The sequence below is a fragment of the Musa acuminata genome, chromosome BXJ1-6, assembly GCF_036884655.1.
Source record: "Musa acuminata AAA Group cultivar baxijiao chromosome BXJ1-6, Cavendish_Baxijiao_AAA, whole genome shotgun sequence".
In the NCBI taxonomy this organism is placed as follows: domain Eukaryota; kingdom Viridiplantae; phylum Streptophyta; class Magnoliopsida; order Zingiberales; family Musaceae; genus Musa; species Musa acuminata.
Window position 1 is genome coordinate 2566158 of NC_088332.1, and position 19776 is coordinate 2585933.

The window sequence follows — 19776 nt, forward strand, 5'->3', positions numbered from 1 at the left end:
CACCACTCGGAAAATTTTCAAGGCTGGTTCCACCAGAACACAAAGAAGTCTTCTATAGAATTATACCTACATATAATATTTAAATCAATTTTCATTCATCATATTAAGTTACTTATAAGACACACTTGCATGCTTCGAACGTGCAATCTATCGAGTACGTTAATCACTATAATAACCTTGCAAAAACTAAATATAATACATTTATATTCATTAAACGGGTTTGAAATGGATAAAGAAATTAAACGCAATACATTTAATCATGCTTATATCGATTATTTGACTGCATTTTCGTAATTTTACTTTATTGGACATTTTGGATATTTCATTTGCAAATGAGAGAGAGTGGTCACTGACTTCGTACTATACACCCAATACCTATCTCGATTAGTCTCAGATTCAAAGGGAAAGGTTATAATGGTGTAATGAAACAGACAAACTTATCCTTAATACCTTGAACATTATATATAAATTACTGGATAAATGAATCTATTGGATACAATTAGCATCGGAGCAAATGTAATACTAGCACATGAGGAGATATGGAAAACGACATGGGTTTTGAGAAAATATGGATCGTAAAGAAACTATTATTTACAAAATTAAGCTTAATGACTTTATTGGACCGAGTGGTTTGGTTACACTAATGTCAAAGGACAAAACTTAAAAGAAGAATAAGGGGCTCTTTTTGTAAAATAAGAATTTAAAGAGTCCTTTTTAGAAGAATTGTGAGCTAACAATTCAAAATAAAATAAACCCACCAAAACAGAATGTATGCATATTCATATGCAAAGAATTCTATTATATTAAAGAAGTATATTATCTTCCACCGTAACAGAGTGTATGCAACCTATTCATATGCAAAGAAGTCTATCTATCATCTCCCACCAAAACAGCATGTATGCAACCAATTTATATGCTAAACTACACATAAGACGCTCTTAACAATGCCATGCAAAAGGCCTTGACATCACAAATCTTGAGATGGCTTGTTGACACCCCCAAGGCTACTGGAATCTCTGATAGCAATACTATGAACTTTGCTTGCTGGAAGATGCAGTTTGTAATGTCAAATATTTGGCAGTCAATTTGGCAATTTCCTTCTTGTACCAACAATCGAAGGCCTTGCCCTTCAAGAGTTTCCTTGGCATGAGTGAGAGTAAACTTTCTTGCATTGTATTGTACACTTGATGACCATACATACCCTGTTTCCAACTCAAGTCCAAAAACTCATGTGCACTCTCACATAATCCTCAAAGAAGGAAAAAATCTCTTTCACCTCTCTATATCTACTAAAGAAAAGTCTAGATCTATCATACTACCATCAAAATGTTATTTGATGTTATGTTAATATAATGTATTTATAGAATAACCAATCCTTATTTCTTTTTCCAGTAGCAACCTCTACAAATTTGAATTTCTAATCATACAAGCAAACTTGTCTTTCAAATCTTTATACAAGTATACATATATTTAATTAATAATTTCCAGAAAAAAATTGTCAATCCTGACAAATAATGAATAGAAGCTGACCAAGTTAGGAACCAAACAAGGAATATGCAATAGCTGACGTTATCAAAGCAAACAGAAAATAATCGACTACCCTTCATATCCATGAATTGCGACGAAGAACATGAGTAGAAGCAAGAAAACACATACCATATGAATTTGACATGGATGGTGGACTTGAACTCATTGGATTTCAGCATTTGATGGGGTCATTGTCATGTCGTCCGTGGAGAGCACTGAGTTTAGCAGGCTCATCGACTTTGACTTGGAGTGCAACACATGCCCTTGATTTGGCTGAATGAATCGAGTCTTTTGACCAGTATGCATAGATGGTGATGCAACCATTTTAGAACGAAAATAAGATTTTGTCATTTCAGAAAATCTATGTATATTTTGGTAAAGATGAATAGTCCTATTGAAAGATTTAAGACTATTATCCTCTTTCTCCATCATTCCATAGTAATCTCTTTGCCAGTTGAGCCACTATCCATGTTGCTTCGCCTGTCATCACAAATAATCACAAATGAGTTGTTTGCAGGAATCGAGCTTGTGCCTCCGCCGTAGCAAGTGGCTGGGATGAACGAATGACAGAAGAAAATTGGCAAATTGTTGTAACAGAGATTATAATTAATGAGCAGACTCATGAATGTAAGGTGGCCCATACGAGACAAGCAAAGACGAGGAAGAAGGATAAGAAGAGGATGCAGCTTGGAGAGAGCTTTGAGGGCTAAAGAAAGCATGAAGGAATCAATTCAATTCCTGGAGAGCTTCATGTCATCACCAGCTTAACCACCAGCTACCAGAAAAATTCCTTGTTAACGAGAGATCAAGTCGGACTTTCTGGTTCGTAATAACATAATAAAATTTTACTATAAACAATAAATAAATCAAATAATAACATTTTATTTTTAGGTATTGGCCAATATAAACAAATTCAATAGCAATCAATATAACAGATAACAAGAAAATTCAAAGGCCATAAGTAAATGATTCTCACATTCGAAGAATGGGTGGAACACTTGATATAACATGGCTCTTGATATCTATAGTTCGTGAAGGCAATAAAATTGCATCTGTAGAGCAAGAATACTTCGCTTTCATCAGTTGCATCAAGAATTCTTTAGACATAGATAGGGTATTTGTTATGTTATTCCCCGATTTATCTCATAATGAATGTGAATGGAGGTCTCAGTTGATTTATAGGATACAGTGGATCTAAACAAGTATTGACTTGAACTTAAGCCTATTGGTTCGACAGCATGGAGCAACCGGTAGACATTTTAGGCTTCATATTACTTTGGTTTAGACCCACATCAACATAAAAGGATATTTAAGTTGGTTTATGGGATCAAAGTGTCTGTTATAATTAACTTGTGTCAGTGATTCAGACCTCCTAAGTTAATGGGTCAATTATTCTATCAAATTGGGTCATGACATATTGAGTATTATGATCGACTAAATCACACAAATAAAAAATCAGAATCAATATGTTATTATCGCATGGTCTATAGATGATTCTGATTAAGACCTTCCCACTCTCATATCATGCAGAAAAAAGTTGGAAATTATGCATCTTCTAGCAGAAACTGTGAGTATCAAAAACATCCCTTTCAGTTTTCTCAGGCTACATATCCACAAATTTAATATGATCCAGGAGATGATGGTACTTAAACACAAAGTCAAGCCCTAGTTGAAATAAAATCGAAGATAAGTGTAAGCATGTCTCTTATTTTGTGTTATTGTTGTGATGTAAGCCATGATACCATTATAAAATGCACTATAATTTATAATTCCCTTAAATAAAGATAACAGTTATTAAGTACTAACCATTACATTGGTTTGGTTCAGGATGGACTCTACTGTTCATAGACAATTGTAAATGCTTTAGATTTTAGTAATATATCTAGGACTGATACTAGAGGATGTGTCCTGCATTTAATAGATCACAAAAGAAAAGCTTCAAAGAGATGCACAAGCCTTTACATGAAAATAAGTCAACATCTGAGGGTTCCCGAGGTGATGATTTCTTTTTTATATTGGACGGGTTTGTCCCCAAGAATCTCAACGTGGACAAATGAAACAGCCAATATTACATAAGACAGTTGGGCAATTCATCTAGCTTAAGTTGAAGAAATATTAGATGAGACTGCCAACCCTTTTTGGATGCATATTGACCAAAATATTCATGTACCACCTGGTAGTAGGTAGGTGTGCCAAACATTTTTTTTGCCTGCATTATTTAATGATAACACAGTTTGTACATTGATGAATATGAAACCCAAAGCCTAAAAGAACTGTGGTGAAGGATAGAGACCTAATCATTAATAATTTGGCATCACAGGCTTGCTGGATGTTTAAAAGTGTTGATCTACAGATAATACCTACTCTGGAAGTGTCTCTTCTAATCTTATGACCTCTCCAGCGCAAACAATCTGTTTTAATCTGAAAACACATATAAGGCAGAATTCTTCTCCTTATCAGGGGGTCCCGAAACTGGTACAGGAGTGAACTGGATGGCTATATCTATGAGTTGGTTGCGTTAACTAGTTGGAGTAGAATACAAATAATAATGCCAACCCTGTTTAAAGTCCACACCATGCTTCTGTTTAAGGATATGTTATTATATTCTCAGCTTCTTTTACTTGAACAAGCTTTCTTGCTTGAGAAACGTATAGATGGCGCCTACTGTAGCCTGAAATGAAAAAGAATCAATCTCATTTGTGGCAGTAGGACCTAGATTGGGACATGGGAGAAGTTTGGACCTAAAAAAGACAGGGAGAAGAAAAATATGATGAAAGAAGCATAATTTACAATCTGATTAAGGACATGAAACCAATAAAAATATGTAGAGTGAAGCATAATTCATGACCTCTTTAAAGACGGTCACAAAGTGGCCTACTTATTTTAGTCCATGGTTTTCTTGTCATCTTGTGTGACAAGCTTTGCACTCTCAGAAACTTCAAAGATCGAACTGTCAAATGATATTACAAGACATTTTCATGCGTTTGAACAACCTGGTACGAAATGATACTACTATTTGACGAGGGAAGTCATTGCCAGCGAAGTCCCCAAACTATACTATTGTCAATCAACAACCTTGAAGAATGATTACTTCTCACGAAATCAACAACAAGCAGTGATGTAAGCCAATTAACAAGTGATATCAACCCTCTGCAAACCGCCTACGGGCGGTCCTGCGTCGTCTTAAAGTAGTAAAGGTCCCCGCGAAACTTTCGGGACGAGGGAAGGATGAAAGAGGTCAAGACCTAAGACCCGATACAGCAGGAGTATGAGAAAAACCACCGATTTGAATGGTTTGCCTTCTGACAGACCAACAAAGCTATTTTACGTAGTCACGATGCATCCAAAGCATTACCACCGCAAACAAGCAAACACAACCCGTAGCTAGCAAGACAGGAATCAGTAACTTACGTTAAATCTACTACCCAGAAAGAGCAAGGTTCCTCGGATGGAGATTTGCTTTGTCTTGATCATCTGCTGAGCTCAAGGTGGGGTTGGATGGCTCCCGACACCGAACCCGATCACTGTGGTTGTGCCCGATCCGACACAGCAGGAGGACAAGGCCCCATCCCCTCTCCTGGTTTCATTAGGACACCAGGTTGAAGGAAGAAGATCAGGAGTGCGCAGTGTGACCATCTCCCATCTCCCCATGGTGGGTCACGCAAAGCGATGGGAAGGAGCGACATACCGGAGACGGACATCAGCTGTTTGTTGAAATGCCCCAGTTTAAGTGGTGCCTTCCATCATCAACCTCTTGTTTCCCCTCCACACATTTGCCGGTACTTTTGGAGGGTGTTATCGGGTCGGATCCATCTACTCTGCGCATCCGAATCTAACAAGCTTGTTGATCCGTACCTAAAATTCCCGGCTAATAAAACCATATATATATATATATATATATATATATATATATATATATATATATATATATATATAAAGCTCATCATAGTGGTAAAAATATTAGATTTTTTTTATTTTTATATGATTTATTTTATTCAAATAAAATTACTGTTAATCATGGTGTTGTTAAAGTAGGTTTATTGGATGGAAATTAATGATAATGCCATGCATTTGATAAAAAATGATTAATGTTAAGAAGGATATATATTAAAATTTATTTCCAAAGACATATATATAATTAAAGATACATCCTAAATCAGATAAGTTTATTGCAACGTTACCTAAATTGTCCTTTATCTCTATTTTATTTATACGGTAGCTATCAAACACAAACCATATACTCCTATATTAATTGTTAGAAAAAATTATTGACATCTTAATCAATGGAATTCAAACCCGAATGTGTAGGATTGTTTGAAATATTTCTGATGTGACTTCGAGATGGCTCTAAGGTGATAGTATTATACTCCCAAGAGCCACATGCACGAAGACCAAGTCGACTGAGGTTTCCCAATTTGATCTCTTTGACGTTTAAATTAGTAATTTGAAGTCTCCGGCTGAGATCGAGAAAGGAGAGACCTTCCACTTAGTATATGTTTTTGTACCTTAATGAAAAAAAAGTTTGTGATGTCCTTCCATATTATAAAAGAAAAGAAGAGAGTTTATGATTGCCTTATCCGAGAAAGAAATTTAGGATTGTCTTTCTTATTATATATAGAGAGAGAAGAAAGTTTGTGATTATCTTCCTTGCCATAATGAATGAGAAGAAAATTTATGTTTCTCTACTTTGAATCTTTGTATAACTGAGGATGACATATGATAACTACGTGTTAATTATTAATAAATTCTTTATCATTTATCTCCCTTGAAAGCGTACTTCGGGACTCTTACAAGAGGGATTTGAAGCACGTCGTTTGATTTTTTCTATCATGTGAATGTTCGAGGATCTCGTTTTACGAGTTAGTTTTTTCGATTCATGTGTCTCAGGGTCATTGGGCTCATGCTTCTGTTATGATAGTTTTTCCTTAGTGACAATTGGGTTTCTTGACTTACACACCTCGGATACATTTGACTTGTACCTCTATCGTGGTAGATCGATTGGGTTTTTTGGTTCACACATCTTGGGAGCATTTGACTTTCCACCTCTATCGTAACAGATTTATTTCAGTGTTGATTGGATTTTTTTCGATTTATGCGTCTCAAACATATTTGGCCTTGTGTATCCATCATAACAGATTTATTTTAACATGGGTTGGGTCTCTTAACTTATGCATCTTAGGCACATTTGGCTTCACGCATATATCATAGCAGATCTCAGGTTATTTCGTTGTGATGAGTTTCAAATCTTTTTTCCACCATGGTAGATTTTATGTCCCTTCTCCATTGTAGCAGATCTCGGGTCTTCCCGCCATAGAGAGCTTCAAAACTTCTTTCGTTATGGTAGATTTCATGTCTCTTCTTCACTATAGCAAATTTTAGGTGTTCCCACTATGACAGACTTCAAATCTTCTTTCTACCATGGTGGATTTCATATCTCTTCTCCGTCATAACGAATCTTGGGTCTTCTTGTTATGGCGTGCATCAAATCTTCTTTCTTCCATGGTGAATTTCATATTCTTTATCCGTCTTAGTGGATCTCGAGTCTTCCCACCATGGTGGGCTTCAAAGCTTCTTTCCACCATGATAGATTTCATGTCCCTTCTCTATCATAATGAATCTCGAGTGATTCTGAAATATTAGCATCATGTCTCTTAGGAGTTTTTCGACCAGTGACGGTGTCAATGACGATTGAGGCATTGTCCATGATTGAGATAGTGGCACCGTCTGTTGGGCAAGGTTCAAAAACACATCGACAAGAACGAGCGAGTGAATCAAGTTCATCCCTAGGGGTGAGGGGCTTGAGTTGTTGAACAAACGCTAGTGTCTCATCGGCGTTTGTGCCAAGGTGGACGTATCCACATGTGGGAAGGATGACAATTGTCTCCATGAGTAAAAGTATTATGGGTTGGAGGTGGGTCTTTTCATTAGAATGTTTGTTGAGAGAGTTGGTATGTGAGTATTTCTGTAATATCATGCCCTCCTTCTAGTACCAAACTATTAAAGAAAAATGTTATTGATGTCTTGGTGACCCCAATGTGGTCTGAACCTATATGCATAGGATTGTCTAAAGTGTCTCCGAAATAGCTCCAAGGTGAATTTGAGGCAATTTTGAGGTGGCTTCGGGGTGGATCCGAGGTTGCTCCAGGGTGGCTTCGAGATGGCTTTGAGGTGGAAGTATTATGCTCTCAAGGTCCCATCTATACAAAGACTAAGGTTGATGGATATTTCTCGATCTGATCCCTTTGACGCTAAGTTAACAATATGAAATACCGAAATGTAAACTCAAGTAGCTAGAGAAAAGAGAGTCTTTTCAATTTTTCCTATTTTTGATATGTTTTAACACCTTGATTGTCTTTAAAAGAACGGAGCTTAGGATTGTCTTTCTTATCACGTATAACAAAACTTATATTTGACTGATTTAGATCACATGCGGTGATTATTACGTATCAAATGTGTAAATTCTCCATCATTTGCTAGCTTATTTATTCTCACTAACTGCCTTATTTACCATTAATTTTCTATATTATCTCTATTCTTTTTCAAAATAACATTATCTGATTTACTGTTTGCCTATGATTTCCTTTTAATCTTTTAATCTGTCAAACCCTCCTGTGGGCACCAATTTCTTAACATGGACAAAACAAGTGCATTCTCTCTCACTCACCTCTGGCTGCTCCCCGAGAACCACTGATGCTGAGGAAGTGGCAGCTAATGCATGTGGACTTCGTGCCGAACTCCAATTTCTAACGCCACCTTTCTGGGACTCACTGCAGGCAATCATAATAAGCTCTGTGGTCTTCTGCTGCTGCTGCTGCTGTTGCAGCATAAATGCCTTGTCTCCTCTTCTCCGTCTCCTCCACATTTATACGAAGAACAATAAGGTGGGCAAGCCGAGACAGCACAGCTCTGTGGACATTTTCGTCATTACACCAATGATTCCCCTCGTTGACCTTTAGAACCCAACGGCGTTGACATTCTAACTTGACGGCGTACCCAACGCCGCCGGTACCCCCTCTCTCTCTTTCTCTACGTGTGTGTATATAAACGCAGCTTTGTCTCTGTTGTTGTTGTTGTTGTTGTTGTTGTGGTGGTTGGTGGTGTCTGGGGAAGAGGAGGAGGAGGAGGACAAGAGGGCATGGAGTGGTGGTCATGGAAGTGGTGTTTGTCCCTGGGCGTCACAGGGGCATGCATGCTCGCGGCGCTGAAGGTGTTGCACTTGCTGTGGTGGCGGCCGAGGAAGCTGGAGGAGCACTTCGCAAGACAAGGGATACGAGGACCCCGGTACCGCTTCTTCACCGGCTGCGTCAAGGAGATGGTCGGCCTGATGCTGGAGGCCTCCTCCAAGCCGATGATGCCGCAGAACTCCCATAACATCCTCCCAAGAGTCCTCCCCTTCTACCACCATTGGAAGAAGATCTATGGTGCTCGCTTCATCCTCCTCCTCCTCCCTCCTCTATTCCTTTTGCTTTGGTTTCTCGGGGTTAGTTGTGGTTAGGAACTCTGATTTGAATTCTTGCACTTCTCCTCCTCGTTGGTCTTCTTCTCGGGGTTGCTTTATGGTTTGATTGTTTCATGGATTACGACTTCAATGTCTTTTGTTATATCCGATACTCTGTCATGGTTTTTGGAGCTATTTGCTGTGGGAGACCCTTTCAGCTATTGCACAGGAAATGCATAGTAGTTATTGTGGTCGTCCTCTCTGTCCCACTACTGTTGCCTTCGTTCTTATCTGTTTCCCCAGCAAGCGTTAACCTCAATGACTGTTCTTCTTGATTTGATCCTTTTCTTCATGCGACAGAGCACTGGCTGAATCGGACTCGTTTTTGCAGGCTCCACATTCCTGCTATGGTTCGGGCCGACGCCACGCCTCACCGTGGCCGATCCCGACCTCATCAGGGATGTCTTCTTGTCGCGATCGGACGCCTTCGAGCGGTATGAGGCCCACCCGCTGGTCCGGCGGCTTGAGGGCGAGGGGCTGGTGAGTCTCCGAGGGGAGAAGTGGGCTCGTCACAGGAAGGTCCTCACCCCAACCTTCCACATGGAGAATCTAAAGGTCAGCATATCGTCTCTTTCGTGTTCGACTGCAGGTGCCACCCTTTCCTGTCCACATGCATTGATGGTGTTTTCATGGGCTGGATCAGCTTCTGATACCGTTTGTCGGGAAGACGGTGCTGGGCATGGTGGAGAAGCTGCCGTCCTCCGGCGAGGAGGTGGAGATCGATGTGTCGGAGTGGTTTCAGACGGTGACCGAGGACGCCATCACGCGGACCACATTCGGCAGGAGCTACGACGACGGCATGGCCGTCTTCCAGTTGCAGACGCAACAGATGGCCTTCGCGGCCGAGGCCTTCAGCAAGGTCTTCATCCCCGGCTACAGGTATCGGTCACCGCTCGTTTGTCACCCCGTCGCCCATGGAGGTCTGATTCCTATCACTACCATTACACTTGCGGCAGGTTCATACCAACGAAGAAGAATAGCAACTCGTGGAAATTGGAGAAGGAGATCAAGAGGAGTCTGATCAGGCTAATAGGCCGGCGGAAGGAGCGACTCGAGCAGGAGGAGAAGGGGAAGCCCGATGGCGACGTGAAGGACCTGCTGGGCCTGATGATCGAGGCGAGCGGCTCGAAGCAGGGCACGGTCCCGGCGCCGGAGCGGCCTCCTCCGTCATCGATGTTCGCCGTGCGGGACATCGTAGAGGAGTGCAAGACCTTCTTCTTCGCAGGGAAGCAGACGACCACCAACCTGTTGACGTGGACGACGGTGCTCCTGGCCATGCACCCGGAGTGGCAGGAGCGCGCTCGGGCGGAGGTCCTCCGCGTGTGCGGCCCAATCGACCTCCCCTCTCGTCACCACCTCGCCAAGCTCAAGACGGTACTCCTCTCTCTCTCTCTCTCTCTCTTCGTCGATCCATATAGTTACGCGTTCTATGTAAACTTTGGGCAGTTGGGGATGATACTGAACGAGACGCTGCGGTTGTACCCCCCGGCGGTGGCTACGATCCGGCGGGCGGAGGCTGATGTGGAACTGGGTGGGTACCACATCCCGCAGGGGACGGAGCTGCTGATCCCCATCATGGGCGTCCACCACGACGCGGGGCTGTGGGGCATGGACGTGGCCGAGTTCAACCCGACCCGGTTCGCGGACGGCGCCAGCCGCGCCGCGCGCCACCCCACCGCCTTCATCCCCTTCGGCCTCGGCGCCCGGATGTGCATCGGCCAGAACCTGGCCGTCCTCGAGGCCAAGCTTACCGTCGCCATCCTCCTCCAGCGCCTCGCCTTCCGCCTCTCCCCTTCCTACGTCCACGCCCCCACCGTCCTCATGCTCCTCCACCCCCAATACGGTGCCCCCATCCTCTTCCGATCGCTTCCTCGGCCATCCCATCCCTCCTAACCTTCTCCTGACACAAATCTCTCCTCCTCCTTCCTTGTCCCTCGTATGTGTCCACCAAACACTCATCGTGGCCCTCCTCTGGCATTGGCGTATGCACTGCTATCGTGTTATATCCCTGTCATCAGCTTCTTCATCTCTCTGCTCTCCGCAGCCAACATTTCTCTTTCAGCCTTATAGCTATGGTCCGGATAGAATAGAACAGGATGCCCTCATATCAAATCGTGCATTTGACTCGACGATCATCGAAATGCAAGTATCTATTTTCTTGAGGTTGCATTCGGTCAGTTTCCCTTATACTCTGTCTGTCGATGATCTATGGGCAGATGGAACATCCATGAACATTCAGTATCAGATACCACCGACACCTTCAACAGCATGGCACTTCACTCTCATAGCAGAGCTGCTACTCTGCAGCTTAGCATACTGCTGCATGGGTTGTTTTTACACACCTCTCTGCTTAACATACTGCTGCATGTGTTGTTTTTACACACCACTCTCTCTCTCTCTCTCTCTCTCTCTTAATCTTGTGGATGCTGTGTTGGAATTGTGAACAAGGGAAACTCAATATTCTTGCACAGGGATGATGACAAAACTAGTTCCCCACCAGCATGTATGAAGGCAGCAACTCCAATCGATGAGAAAAAACCTAAACCTTTCGGGGTACTCAGAATTCAAAGTAACCTTGTGACCATGGAAGACTTATTTTCCTGCCTGGACTAGATCTCACCTCACTCTCCTACTTCAAACAAAGAACAAAAAGAATTCATACTACTCTCTCATCATCCCTGTGCATGTGACATAAATTATACTGAATGATTTAACTAAATTCCTTGTGCAAGAATAATATTCAAAGAACAAAAAGAATTCATAGCACTGTCTCATCATTCCTGTGCATGTGAAACATATTATACAAGTCGAAGCATATACATCATTTCCCCTCTTTCTTGTCTTGTCACAAAACGCCACCTAATCTTTCATGCGAAGACCGAGATGACTTCATTTTTCTTTTTCTATCAACTAAATTAAGCATCTATTGTCACTTGATACCGAGACATACAATATTAAACAAGCCTTGCAGCATCAGATACTACAAATATTGAGGTGGCATACCATCAGTTGGAAGCTACATTCAGAGTCCAGTATGTCAACTTGGAAATGTCAACAGGAGTGGGAGACAACTCCGGCGAGTTTATGTGACTTTTAGAGAGCCTGAAATGGCACCTCGTGTTTGTTCACCCTTTGCCTCCGGGAACCGGTAGCTTGACTGACCCAATTCACTTCATACAAGTTGTACCAAAAACCTGGAATGAACTAATTAGCCTGACTAATTTCACATGACCCGTTTATCTAAGTTTATACTATAGCTAAGATTATCTAAACATCTTTAATTAAATGTTTCATATTATTTACTTTAAAGGATATCTACATCAATTTTGAGTTAGGATTAACTTAACCAGCTTGTTTAGGAACCCCACATTTGAGATACAATACAATACAAACAAACTTCAGATTACCTTTGTACATTGGAGTTCCAAAATATGGTTGTGGCATGCATCCATTAGATACCTAAAGCATTTGCAATTTCTTACATTAATCAAATAGCAAAATTTTCTTTAAAAGATCAGCTGATCTGCACTTATTTGACGATAAACTAGCAGGAAATCAAATGCTCGAGTAACACAAGGTTTGGTGATCCTTCAATCTATATAATACTTAAGAAACTCATACAAAATTATTCTCAAATCTATATAATACTCCGATCAATCGGATCAGATAGCTAGAAACATTTTCTTTGAGATTGTATTGATATCTTGCCAATGCGGCGAAAAATTGTCATTTTGATAGAAAAACTCAGCATAAATATTAGTAAATTCTTTACCACTTGTGATCAAGAAAAAGGGTAACAAAACATCAACCTAGCGATTATAATGATGATAGTATAGTGCAAAGAATGGTGATGAAATATATTATTCACCAATCATGAAGAAAGCATGATGAAATAATACTTTTGACAGGGATAGGTGTGAGTTCACTTCCATTGTGATCAATTTTTCCATCGAGTTCCCAGCATATTGATCTCTCACTAACTTTTGTTCCTTGGATTTCATATGTTCTATTTCAACTATGTCAGGTCATCCAGCAAAAGGAGGTATATTTATTGATAGTCAGAGAGTAAGGTCATACATGACGATGTCAAAATGATCTGTCAAGAAAAGTTTATGCAGTAAATGTTTGATCAAGCTAATTCCTGCCTGCACTAGCTTTTGTTGCAACAAATGAAGCTGCAGCTTTCCAGCAAATTTATATGCTTCACTATCATCCAGCGTACAAGTCTTCTCCACAGACCAATGCCCAAATTTTACCAGATCATTAGGATTTATGATGTTGCCTAAACTCCCCATCAAATCTATACTTAGATTTTTTCCTTGCAATTTCACGAGATAGGTTAGAATTCTCATCATGATATAATGTTGTAAATGCCAAGCTGGTGTAATATTAGGACTACGAGAAAGAATAATTTTTAACAATAGTAAAAGAATATGATATGATAAAAAATTATGATGTAAAGTAGTATTTGTGAGTAAATTAAGTTATAGTAATACACTCATATAGAATTATCTTAATTTCATGCAGCAAAAAAATCTAAAGAAAACACAAATTGCATATGTAAGATAAGGGCAGTGCATTTAAGAAAAAAGAAACAATTACATATCTTCCGGTACTATTATTTTATTTTATTTTCTCTGAGATTATTATGGGTGGTACAAGTAGACCGAGACTTAAGACATGGCTTCCAAGAATTTATCTTACGTCATTGTGATACACTTCTAGAATGTGTTCCATCTTGTCAGGACTTCAACATAAAACCAGTAATGAAATCCATCCTACAAATCATCTAGCTTTTCTGGTTACAATCCTGACTGAGTCCTGTTTTAGCCCAAATTTATTATTTTAAGGGTTGATAGAATGAGGAGATGTAGCTTGAGAAGGAGTGGATGTAACTAGTAAAGCACAATTGATATTGATGTGCTCCAAGTGGCTCAACGAGTCATTCAATCGATCCAATTGAGTGCTGTTTTGAGCTCAGTTGAGTTTTAATTAAGTTAGTATAATTTTTTAAAAAACGGACTCAAATTAAAGTTCTAACTACAAGTCATCTAAGTTATTTGACACGTCAATTATTCAATTGAACCATTGACGAATTTCCGATGAACTCTCGATAATTTTTCAATAAGCTTTCAACGAACTTTCGACGGAACTCCCGATAAATTTTTACTGTATCGTTCGATCCTTTGGTGTATCACTTGATTCATCCGGCTCGATGCTCGATCATTGACTCCAACCCAACTTTGATTCTTTTTTAATCGTTTTGTATTTCTCATAATCATAGTTAATACTGCATTACTTATCTCAACATATGAATTAGATTATTAATTCATCAGTTAATATCATTATCAAAATTTAAGATTTAATAACTATATCTCAAATTGTTACTCTTGAGTTACACTCAAATTATGTTCAGATTATACTGAAGTTATACTTATTTACTTAATGTATTAAAAAATATATTTGCTTTTTTATAAAATTATTTTAGATTCGTCATAAAACTAAAAAACTCTAATTATCCTAAAAAAAATATTATTTTTATATAAAAATTATCCTAAATTATCTAAAAAATCATTACACTAGGGCTACATTTGAGTTATACTAACATATTAAGAAATATATTAGTTTTTATATAAAATCATTTTAAATTCTTCATAAACTAATTATAAAATTTTATATTTTATTTTTTTTATATTGACTATGTTAAACTTGATCGCCTAACCTATTTTAATTTTTTAAAAATAAGTTTAGGATAATTAATTATTAAAACTTTGAGAAAATTTTATTAGAAATACGATTTAAACAAAAATTATACAAAGTTTTTATTTTATCATAAAATTAAAATAAATTTAGATAAAATTAATAAATTTTTAATAAGTTTTGTAAATGAGTCTAACTCAATTGTAATCCAAGTGCAACATAAATATAATAAGATTTTTCTAGGTTAAACTATGATGAGGAGGAGGAGTGGGAGGAGGCAGAGGTGATAGAGGGGTAGGGAGACGAGGAGGCAAAGGTAGAGGAGGAAAAGGCCAAGAGAGAGGGGAAAAAAGTCAATGGAGTTTGAGTGGGAGAAGGAAAATGAAGTTAATGAGAAGGGTAAGAGGGTGAAGAGGAGGAAGTCTTTGAAGAGGGGGAGTAGGCAAAAATGTGGAAAGAGGAGGAGGTGGTGGAGGTAAAGTGGGAGAAAAAAGGGAAAGAGGAAGCCAAGAGGGAGAGGAGGAGGAGGAGGAGGTGGTCGTAATAGAGGTGAAGTCGGAGGAGGAAGCTAAGGGGAAGAGAGAGGAGGAGGAAGTTGATAGGGAGGGAAAGGAGGCGGGAGAGTGAGAGGAGAAGGAGCTAGTGGAGATGGAGCGAGAGAAGGGGGAGAGAGATGATTCATGTGTTGGTGGAAAGGAATTGACTTGAGTCGATTTGACCCAAGTCAAGGCAATTTGAATGGATTGAAACGACTAGTGGATTAATTGGATTTGAAATAATTCGATTCATTATCAAAATTTTAAATAAAAAGAATGCCTCATAATAAAAACTAAAGGGGTCTATTACTAAAGTGTATAGAGGAGAGAAGGTGAATCGTGAAACCGCCATTGTTATACATACAACAGGTACAGAGGAGAGAAGAAGGTGAAACGAGGGGTAGAGGAGATGCAGACTCCACCTTCCCCGCTTTGAACAGCCACTGGTATGGTTCCCCTCACTGCCGTCTGTGTTCGGTTTCGTTACCGCCCTCGACTAAAAAGATGCAACCCCCTTCGACTTCTCAAGAAAGAGCTCCTCTTCGATCCCTCTCCATTTCCTCCTCTTCCTGGAGATTTCTTCGTCGAGCGAACCGAGGGCTTCGAAAAGGGGAAAGAATAGACGACGGACCTTGGACCCAATACGCCGCCATTTCTCGCTATCCGGACTTGGTAAAATCGATTTCAGTTCTTAGGGTTGTATCTGTTACAGATTGACGGATCGCACTTTTAACTTAAGAGTAGAAGTTCTGTATGTTTTAGGGTTTTTCTTAATTATCTGAAAAGCGATTTGTTTTGACGAATTTCGTCAAAAGCGTTAGGTCTTTTAGTTAGTTCCTTCTTGGAAATTCGATTTTTCGCTGTAGATTCTCTACCAGATTAGATCAGTGCGGTGCCCTTTTGACTTTTTCTTGCTTCTCTTGTACTTTTTCGCTGTTCTGTAATGCAAAGTCGTGCCTTTTTGTGATGATTGGTATCATTACTTCCCTCAATTTATTTTCGTCGGTGTCTACTTTTTCCTGTGGATTAGAATAAGTCAAACGACTTTTTTGATAACTTTACCAATTCTGATTAGTGTCTACTGTGCAAACAATTTTTGGCCTGAACTCATTGTATGTAATGAAGATTGTTCGCCTCGAGGCTACTTAAATAATAAGTAGTTGCAAGTTTGAGCTCTTTAAGAATCCGCCTTCCTCCTTGAAATTCCAGAAATCTTCTCATCTCGTCAGACATATTTTGCAGTAGATTTTTTTTGAATCGATGAAAGCTAGGTTGACTGCAAAGGCAATCCAAGATCTAGTTTCTCAACTACCTTCAGTTTGACAGACCAAGTTACACTTTCTTTTGTCATTTCTTCTTATTTTGTTTAATGTTTTTGGATTTCAGCTAGGCATGCAACTATAGATAAAAAAATAACTGACACAAGACTGGAACGAAACTTCTCCTGGAACATCTTTAAGATGGTGTGAGTGCTTAGCTTAATGCTAATCTAGATTAAGTACATTAATTCTGTCTTTCCTTTTTACATTGATTCAGGATATTTACATCAAGAGTTGTGTTTATCCATTATAATGGATTTTGCTGTAATTAGATTCTTAGATGCTATTGCCGTTTGAATTTGTTGTGGTCGTTATACCAGGCCATCAGCCATTGCAGTGGCCGCTATGCTTTTAGCCTTAGCGACGCTTTAAGCCCCAACCCTTGTGATAGATGGGGAGGTTCATATAAATTGATAATCAGGATGATGGCATAAATTGGAGGTTTATGTTCCATACATCGTGCTCTTATGCTCAATGGGGAGGAAAATCTTCTAACTAGTGAATATGATGAATAAGAGCATTTTTATTTGACATATTTTGTTTCTTTTATGTTTGTGTCATGGATACACTTGCCATCATATTTGTTGATTATAAATAGGACTATAATGAAAGTGAGTCTTGATACAATTGCTCCTTTATGACCTAGGAGATTTGGGTTGAGTCATAAATTGTCTCTTTAAATATTAGACGTTGGATTGCGTAGTCCTGTGTCAGCGGGAGCCTTGTACACTGAATTGGCCCTTCTGTAGATGGTACTATGATATGTTGTGGATGATTTTGAGATTTTGCTATTTGATAATATTTGTGTTGTTGATGATCATGCAACATTTTGATATATTGATGTTGGATGGTATATGTATTTTAGATTAAATTGTGTCATAAATTGTATTGTTGATGTATTGGTTTTGATCCTTGCTACATGAAATTACTTGAATTCTTAACAGTATAAAATTGTGGTTTATATTAGCGATCCACTTTGTACTTATGGTGCCTTTTTCACCATGATAACCCTTTACCACTTTATGCCTTACCATAATGTTGCAAAGAGAAAAGGTTGAATTAGTTGCAAAATAGGTTTCCACCCTTGAGAGAAATCCATATAAAGCAGATTGTTGTCATCCCTGTTTTCCTGACTACAATTGTTCTTAAGTGATGATCCAAGCATTAACCTTCATTCCGAGTTGAATTAGTTGCAAAATAGGTTTCCACCCTTCACAGCTGATTTTCTAGTTGAAATAAGAAAAAGAATAGGAATAGAAGAAAAAGGAGGGAGAGGAAGAAAGTCAAGATTTAAATCTCAAAGTCTGTAGGTCTGGCAATGAGCTTAAAAGTGACACCTCACATGCCTCAAATGGACATGTGCACTGCAGGTTGCCTTTATATGGCATTATTTGAATGGTATTATTTGAATTATGAAAATCATGCTGGAGTTCATGAGGTAATTTTGATTAGCTCTTTGTTTGTTGTATTAAACTGCTAAAATTAGAGACTTGTGATGGCTTACTTGATGAGGATTATATTTTCATTTTTTCTTTCTCCTATATTAAGATGGCTCACCCTGCATGTTTTCAACTGCTGTGTTAGCTATGGTTCTTCCATGAGCACTGCACTGGGAGTAGCAATTTAGGAGAGTTTAAAGATGGACAACAACGGGGATGAACAGCAGAACCAGGACTATCTTTTTAAAATTGTTATGATTGGTGACTCTGCAGTTGGAAAATCAAATTTGCTTGCGAGGTTTGCGCGGAATGAATTTTATCCAAATTCCAAGTCAACTATAGGGGTTGAATTCCAAACACAGAAGATGCAAATTGATGGGAAGGAAATTAAAGCTCAGATTTGGGATACTGCTGGTCAGGAACGTTTCAGGGCCGTGACATCTGCATATTACCGTGGCGCCGTAGGAGCTCTTGTGGTGTATGATATCTGCAGACGTCAGACTTTTGACAGCATCGGTCGTTGGCTGAATGAGCTACATAGTAAGCACCAAAAAATTGTTGAATGGTAACAGTGTTGGCATTCGATTATTTTAGTCTAATTGTTGGAATTGCCAGAAATCATGTCAATCATGGGTCCATAACTACTTGGTATGCTGTTGATTAGATATAGTTGCAATTATCCTAGAACCAACATCTTGATCTATATGTTATCTATTGAAAGACTCTGAGCTAACGGATGCTTCGTTTGATGTATTTGATCGCTGAAACAGCACACTCTGATATGAATGTCGTGATCATTTTGGTCGGCAACAAGACGGATCTCAAGGATGCAAGGGAAGTTGGTACCGCGGAGGGCAAGGCTCTGGCTGAATCTCAAGGTCTCTTCTTCATCGAAACATCTGCACTGGATGACTCCAATGTTGCAGCAGCATTTCAGACCCTAGTGAAAGAGATCTACCACATCCTAAGCCGGAAAGTATTCCAATCTCAAGAACAGAAAAAAGAGCTGTCATCGCTAGGTAGTGGGAACCCTGTGGTCTTACAGGGGGATACAAATGATGGAGCCAGTACATTTAGTTGCTGCTCTTCTTGAAACCAGTTGTATTGCATTAGACAGACTTCTCAATCCAAATTCACTTGATTTCATTTTTTTCCTTCATTGTATAGGGGGTATAGGGGCAAATTTCCTAGTAATTGGTATACTTGTGGAATGGCTATTGCCCATTCGCTATGTTGATTTGTTATCGACATCCTTCTTAATTATGTAAATTGAGTTAAGGTAATGTGGATTGGGCATTTGCTGCTGCTCCAGTCGATGATCTGGACCTCGACAGCTGTATCTCTACAAATTTTCTTACACATGTTTCTCTTCACTTATTTTAATCTTTCATATATCATTTTCCTTAACAAATCAACTATCAATTATTAAATTGTAAATAAACCATACCTTTTGAAACTCAATTAAAATGTATCAAAATTTAATTTTTTAATGGTTGGATTGACAAAAAAAAAATGATCTACTTATATTTTTTATATAAGTATTGAAATGCAATATGAATTTCATATTTGAATCAAAATCCAATTATGTAGATACCCAAATTTGAATGTAGTTTAGGTATTTATTTTCTTACACGAATCTATCCCGAGCTTAAATTTAATTGTGATTAAATTTCATTTTAACAATAGGAATGGAAAGAAAATAATCAATTTAAAATGTATATACAAATAAAATAATTGGCAAGAACATAACTATAAAT

At 39.0% G+C, this 19776-nt stretch overlaps 2 protein-coding genes and 1 long non-coding RNA gene across 6 annotated transcripts; 2 read left to right on the plus strand and 1 right to left on the minus strand.

Moving 5' to 3' along the window:
- Positions 1-765: 765 nt before the first annotated feature.
- On the minus strand, positions 766-5273 carry LOC108953170 (uncharacterized). The gene is made up of 2 exons (XR_001978655.2): positions 4939-5273; positions 766-2007 (listed from the first exon to the last, which is right to left on the minus strand). It is a non-coding gene; the product is annotated as an uncharacterized LOC108953170 (long non-coding RNA).
- Positions 5274-8605: 3332 nt separating this feature from the next.
- LOC135675598 (cytochrome P450 734A6-like) lies at positions 8606-11502 on the plus strand. The gene is made up of 5 exons (XM_065185903.1): positions 8606-8948; positions 9357-9580; positions 9669-9904; positions 9982-10399; positions 10472-11502. Exons 1-5 carry the CDS (start codon positions 8663-8665, stop codon positions 10916-10918), a joined length of 1611 nt encoding a protein of 536 aa, XP_065041975.1. The 5' UTR covers positions 8606-8662; the 3' UTR covers positions 10919-11502.
- Positions 11503-15343: 3841 nt separating this feature from the next.
- Positions 15344-19378, plus strand: LOC103986593 (ras-related protein RABA5a). 4 transcript variants are annotated; one of them, XM_065185904.1, is made up of 4 exons: positions 15344-15933; positions 16648-16726; positions 18165-18559; positions 18790-19378. In XM_065185904.1, exons 3-4 carry the CDS (start codon positions 18220-18222, stop codon positions 19110-19112), a joined length of 663 nt encoding a protein of 220 aa, XP_065041976.1. In that variant the 5' UTR covers positions 15344-15933; positions 16648-16726; positions 18165-18219; the 3' UTR covers positions 19113-19378. The 4 variants fall into 4 exon arrangements, with proteins under 4 accessions (XP_065041976.1, XP_009402897.2, XP_018682565.2 ...); XM_009404622.3 differs by having other exon boundaries at positions 15344-16726; XM_018827020.2 differs by having other exon boundaries at positions 15344-15707; positions 15791-18559.
- The last annotated feature ends 398 nt before the right edge of the window (positions 19379-19776 follow it).